Source organism: Myotis brandtii, unplaced genomic scaffold, assembly GCF_000412655.1.
Source record: "Myotis brandtii unplaced genomic scaffold, ASM41265v1 scaffold154, whole genome shotgun sequence".
NCBI lineage: Eukaryota > Metazoa > Chordata > Mammalia > Chiroptera > Vespertilionidae > Myotis > Myotis brandtii.
Window position 1 is genome coordinate 1,351,954 of NW_005355584.1, and position 6,851 is coordinate 1,358,804.

Sequence of the window (6,851 nt, forward strand, 5' to 3'; positions counted from 1 at the left end):
ATCCGGCCCGCGGGCCGTAGTTTGCCCACGGCTGATCTAGGGGGTATTATGTGAAATAATTGAGACAGAGAAAGAAATACTATATTATTTCACTTATATGTGGAATCTAAAGAACAAAACAAATGGAAGCAAATTCATAGACACAGAAAAATTGATGGCCACCAGATAGGAGAGGGGTGGTTGCATGGGTGAAAAAACTAAAGGGAATAAGTATTGCCAGTTATAAAAAGTGTTAGGGATGTAAAACAAAGCACAGGGAATACAGTCAGTAATACTGTAATGACTATGTTTGGTGTCAATAGACTTATTGGGGCGATCACTTTGTAAGTCATAAATGTCTAATCACTATGTTGTATACCTGAAACTATAAATGTCACCTGTAATTGGACAATTAAAAAAAAATTAAAAGTTCATGTACAGCTGTTCAAGGGTCAAATGTGTGTGTGTAAGAGAGAAAGATGAAGGAAAGAGAATTTTGACATCTTCTGCCTACTTCGACATTGACTTAAACTAAGAGAGTGTCTACTAATTATTACATAATTCTTATCATCTTCATATCTCCATTCACTTTTATGCCCTTTTATACTCAAATGGAAAGGTCCCCCCCCCCTCAATTTTGCTCCCTAATATGTGTAACAGATTTCTTATTTTCACCTGCCCATCCATCATGATCCCCTTTGATACTCACCTCTCCTTCTGTCTTAATCTGTCTGATTTCTCAATAAGAAGTCTTATTTGGTTCCACTTTCCTTCTGTTACAATTACTTTTATCTTTGTGGAACTATGTAAAGATTTTCAGAGACTAAAGTTATATACCTAAATCTAAAATTATTTCATTTATCCCTATGTTTTAAAACTTACTGATGTGTCTTTTTCTGAATTAGCAATTGCCACTTGAGCTCTTGGCTTGTAATCCCATTACCTCAGTGGTTCTCAACCTTCTGGCCCTTTAAAATACAGTTCCTCATGTTGTGACCCAACCATAAAATTATTTTCGTTGCTACTTCATAACTATAATGTTGCTACTGTTATGAATCGTAATGTAAATATCTGATATGCAGGATGGTCTTAGGCGACCCCTGTGAAAGAGTCATTTGACTGCCGAAGGGGTCGCGACCCACAGGTTGAGAACCGCTGCATTACCTACAATGGAGACACTGAACTCAGAGTGTTATAGAAGTGCACAGGCTGAAGCTGACAGAGGGAGGTGGTATGTCTCACCCCTAATTATTGCATTTTATGACAGTGACATTAGACAGGTTGTTTCACATGTCTAAGACAACAATTGAATATAAAATACTGTACCCTGTGTATAGACCTTCATTTCTCACCTTACTGACCGTTCTTTCTCCCACTTAATCTTTAGTTCACAGGCTTTGGCATATAGTATTTGGTACACTTCCAACTTCACTTGTTAACTAATCTTGTTCTTCATTTTCCTTTGATCAAAGGAGAAATGTGATGTCTTCACTTGCTGTGTCATGGAATTTTGAATTAATTTTATCACGATGAAAAAAATCCAATCTTGCCCACCAAGGGCCTGGCATTCAGCTAACTCTACCGACATTATTCCCCAGACTCTTTCCCTCTGGAATCCACCCTGTGAACACTGAAGTTGTCTGTAATTATCATGGATAGCTAGGCTCAGTTAATTTAAGTTACTTGCCCAAGGTCACACATCTAACATGTGGCAAAGGCTGGACTTGTATCCACAGTCTTCTCGACACTAAAGCTTCATATTAGAGTAAGGTCCATGGAAGAATGTTACAGTAGTGGTAATGGAGCTGTAACTTTGTCATGGACCTTGAGAACCACAAGGTTTTGCAGTGGTGCAAATGAGAATTCTCAGAAGACAAGAGTTGGGAATCCATTTAGCAGGGAAGGGAGGTGTGTACCAGACTGCTTATGGGAACAAATGAAGAAATTATTTGTACATAAGATTTTGGACTACATATCTGCCATGGAGCCAGTTGAAGACATTCAAATGTAGTAAGTAGGAGTAAAAGTGAGACTAGGCATATTTGTGCCATAGCAACATGAGAAGGTACCAAAAAAAGCTCAGAAATATATCTCAGTTTCTAAGTTGTAGGCTGTCAGTAAAGCTTATGGTTGAGCCATAGGTCAGGGTGAAGTGGGAAAAGAAAAGAAAGGGGGCGGGGGGGAGGAAAATGCACAATAAATAGTTGGATTCACAACTATTTCCAAAGAGCCTCAATAAAAATGTCTTCACCAGACACATCCCTGTTGATGTTTGGAAAAGCAGATAGCAGACAAATTCTTTAGAAAGCATACACTTTTCACTGAAGATAAAATTATTTTAAAAAAATATTAAGTACTTGAAGGTTTGCGATTTAAAGCAGATTAAGGTGGAGAATGGAGCATGTTTTACCCCCTAACCATTGCGTTTAATTTCTCTGTGTTACATTGATACCCTTCTTCGTGGGTTTTACATTATTATTATTTTCAAATGTATTCTTAATTGCCAAAGTAACACCTCACAAGATATTTTAAATGTAAGTATTTTAAACTTCTTTTAAAACATATGCTAAGAGTAATGACCCTTTGTACCTTTAAGATCTTCCAAAAAAATTTGGCTGATCTGATAAAAATTATTTAAAAAATACATTATTTGTAGATAGATAATTAGTGATAATTCACTAACTTATATATTTTTAAATTCTAAATTTTTCTACTTTATTTTAACTTAATCCAGGGGCCATGAAATCTACAGTGTTCGCAGTTCTGTAGTCATTCATTCACCATAGCTAGAGCAGAGCCAGATAGGGCATGGCCCAGGGTACTTGCTCTTTTTTACTTTCTAGTGCAACCATGTGCTTTATTATCATTTATTCATTTTGTTATAAGAAGCAAAATTCCTAATGTTAAAGGGGTGTTTGATTTCTTAAATCTGTCGTTAGCTAACGCTGAAAATTTCACAACCTATATTCTCTCTCTCAGTATAATGCATAAAGACCAAGTTCAGTATTTCATACTAAAAGTGAGATCAATTTTCTAGAGAGAAGCTTTTAATCTTTGTATATACTCTGACATGCCAGATTGTATTTAACAGCTGAGTTTCAGAGACAAGTACTAGGCATTTCTTCAAAGAACCTGACCAAATGCTGTAATCCATTTCCTTCTGAAATTGCAGCTGCTAAATTATACCCAAAACATTTATAAGTGTCACTTTGCCTTTCCAGCAATTAAGGAGCTCAAAAAATCCCTTTGTGATTCCTAGCTTTGAAATTATTGTATTTATCCTGAACTGGCCTTCCACTTTGCTCTATCAAATGTTACCAAGGAGGTTTAGGAGGTTATGTTAAAGAGGGAGGCATCAATTCTGAACAGGTGTGGAAAAACGATTTCTTTTGATGTACTAAAGTGTTCTATTTTAAAGGCATTTTAGCAATTTAACACATCAACTGCTGTGAATTCCCATGTAAGTAGGCAGCCAATTCATTTCCCTTGAAAGGGCAGAAAGTCTGAGTCAACATCAGAGCCCTAATGGTGGCAGCTTGACAGTCACTGCGTTTACAGAAACTCTCCCTTTGCTGTTTCAGTGTTGATCCTCCTGATCGTCACCATGAGGAGACGGAAAAAAGAGCCCCTCATTTTCGATGAAGAGAGAGATATCAGAGAGAATATCGTTCGCTACGATGATGAGGGTGGAGGAGAGGAAGACACGGAAGCTTTTGACATGGCAGCATTGAGAAACCTCAACGTCATCCGAGACACCAAGACCCGGAGGGACGTGACTCCAGAAATTCAGTTCTTGAGTCGACCGACTTTTAAAAGCATCCCAGATAATGTCATTTTTCGGGAATTTATTTGGGAGAGACTGAAGGAAGCCGACGTGGATCCCTGTGCCCCCCCTTATGACTCCCTGCAGACGTATGCGTTTGAAGGGAACGGCTCCGTGGCCGAGTCCCTCAGCTCCTTGGAGTCCATCAGCTCAAACTCTGATCAGAACTATGACTACCTGAGTGACTGGGGGCCCCGTTTCAAACGACTTGCGGACATGTATGGGACTGGCCAGGAGACTTTGTACTCCTAGCCTTGGAACTTTCCTTGGGAATGTACTGAAGACAAAGTCAAAGCAAAACAAACAAAAAAGACTACAAAACACAAAACAAGAACTCCCCTTGCTAGAGAAATGGTTGTAAATATGTCTCCATTTTTAATGGTTTGGTTTCTGCCTTGGTGAAGCGTACGGTCGTTAGATGGATCCAAGGACCACACTGACCACAGACTCTGAGCAGTTGAAGGCTTTTGATAAAAAGAAATGCTCAGTGATTTGTGAATAGATAGCAACTCTCAAATACCTGCAAAGGCACCTAACCTCTATGAGTAAGTAGTGCCCTGTGTTGTCAGTGAACCACGGATGCCCTGTGCACACCTTCATGGTACTGTCAGTGAGAACAACACGATGTGCCATTGAGAAGTTCTGCAACTTCTCGGATATACAAACGTGGGACAAATTTAATTGATAGTGATGCTTTACGCTTGCTGGATTAGAGAATCCAGCAGAATTTTATTGCTCTGGTTTAGCAAATATATTTCATTTAGCAAAATATAAATTCTTAGAAAAATCTTTCCCAGTCCTCTAATACAAGCCAATGAAATTGGATTTAAGGCAACGTAAACCATTGTTTAGCAAATAAATATGAAGTGTTCCAAATAAGAAAAAGGTTAATCATTCTGAAAGTGTGCAACCGTTTTGAGATGCTTGTGTAGGTATAAAAAAAGTTGCTGTCTATTTGTTGATTTTTTTTATTACCTCTTCTGATTTTTACAGGAGAATATCTTTTCTTTTTTATCTGACACATGGTCTTATATTAATTTTGGAGCTCCAATCTCCACCAAATTCAGGTCCATCTTACTGCCTCATAATACTGAGCTTGTCAGAACATGCTGATTTTTCGCCAGTCACAGCTCCATGAAGGAAATGAAGCATGGAAATGGAGAAAAAAAAACAGAGCAATTGAGCATCTCAGAGAGGAGCACAGCTACAAGGACATATGAGTTATTGGTCTGAGTCATTGAAACGTACAAAACATTGGAATGAAATATTTGTATTTTAAAAAGATTTTAGAGAGAAGTGAGATTTCCTTTGATGTGAGATTTATTTTTCAAGGTCAAGAGTTCTATATGCTCCAAAGACTTCTGAGAATTTGTTTTACCCCACCTTCTTTTGCTGTAAGCATATAGAGCAAAAGACTGATTCTTTAAATATGTCTTAATGTCATGTGATAAACTTCAAAACCCATCTTTAAACTCCAGTGCAAATATGTTCTTCAAGAATAGACCTGGCAATGTATAATTTCTATACTGGTTTAGACGTGCCAAAGTGAGGAGAGTAATTTCAAGGGATCACGTGTGTTTAAGTTTGTGATGGGCTTCTTCAAAAAGAATAATTTTATGACTAAATATTTCTACCTATTATTAAACAACAGTACTAGTTTAATGCATATATTCAAGTAAGAATGGATTTAGTTTCTTTTTTCCTTTTAGAAAGAGTTATTGTTGGGTTCCTAATAAATCTATAGATAATGGACACTGTATACAAGATTATGTTCTAAAAGTGCTTCTTTCTGAAAGACAACCGCTGGAACTGGAACATCAACATTTTGATGACACTAGGAGAAACTGTGTAGGATTGTGTAAACTTGCAGCCCACCTTTAGAAATGAAGTATGTGAAAGTGGCCTTCAGCTTTATCAGAATCAGTAATTCAATAAATTTGATTATCCGTAAACAGTCCTTTCATTTGAATAAAGTTTTGTAGACATCGTTTCATGCCTAGATAGATATGCTTCTTGCTGTATTAATATACATATATATGAAAAACCAATTTTATAACAGAGTAAAAGATCCCATTCATTACTTTTAGTCAATATGTACCTTTTTCAACAAAAAGCTAGTACATGTCTACCCTTTTCAATAAAATCACAGTGTGGTATAGGAATTAGGTAGGTGTTGAATCAGCAGGGTGCTGAGAAAACAGTTTTGTAATAACTCCCTTGTTGTCTGCAAGAAGATAAAATAGTTTAGTACATTTGGATGATGTCAAAACTGCTGATTGTTGCACATATCACTTAATGGAGATTTGAATGTATTTTAGAAAAGGAATATCACATTATTCACCTTACTTTCTTTCCTTTTAAAGAATATATTTTCTTGGTTTTTAATTTTTTTCATATTTGCCAGTAATATATTGGGAAAAGACTAAAATTTAAATAAAGATTTAAAATTCTTGCATATACCCAATTGCCATTTTATGTGTGAAAGATTATATCAATACAGTATTGAACTCAATTGAGTGGTATTTTTAAAAAATGTTTGACATGACTGAAAAAATGATAAAATTTCTATGAAGTTCTCTAGCTAAATTTAATTATTATGAAGGTGACTGTATTTTAGTGTCCTTTTTTTTCAGAAATCTGACACTGTATATGATTATCTGGTATAATAGTTGAGAGATGGGCTATGTTTTAAAACCACAGACTAGAACAGATGACCGATTTAAAAAATCTATTTTAAAACAAGTCAGGATCTTCTCCAAAAACATTTAAATGAATACCTATTATCTAGCCAATAAAATTCCGTGGTGTACTAGAACCAGCTAGAACCAACTCCCAAGAACCAATGATGTCATCTCTTCCCAACTCCACTTCTAGTGACACCATTTTGGTAGGTTGAAGTCAGCCAGGGTGGTCATATTTAGACCACTATGGAAATCAGCAAACACCATCTGTTTTCTTTGGGAGAACCAGTTGTTAAATTTTCGCCAACACTCCACTGATTAAGTTATTTTATATAAGAACTTTTATGATTATAAATGCAATATGAATG

The 6,851-nt window shown here is 36.4% G+C and overlaps 1 protein-coding gene across 5 annotated transcripts in view; it reads left to right on the forward strand.

Moving 5' to 3' along the window:
- CDH7 (cadherin 7, type 2) overlaps window positions 1-6,261 on the forward strand; it is a 122,124-nt gene extending 115,863 nt beyond the window's left edge. For all 5 annotated transcript variants that reach the window (XM_005861552.2, XM_005861551.2, XM_005861550.2 and 2 more), the window contains one exon: window positions 3,561-6,261. In XM_005861552.2, the coding sequence (XP_005861614.1) occupies window positions 3,561-4,054 (494 nt within the window). In that variant the 3' untranslated portion in view covers window positions 4,055-6,261. The remainder of the gene's footprint in view (window positions 1-3,560) is intronic.
- Window positions 6,262-6,851: the final 590 nt, after the last annotated feature.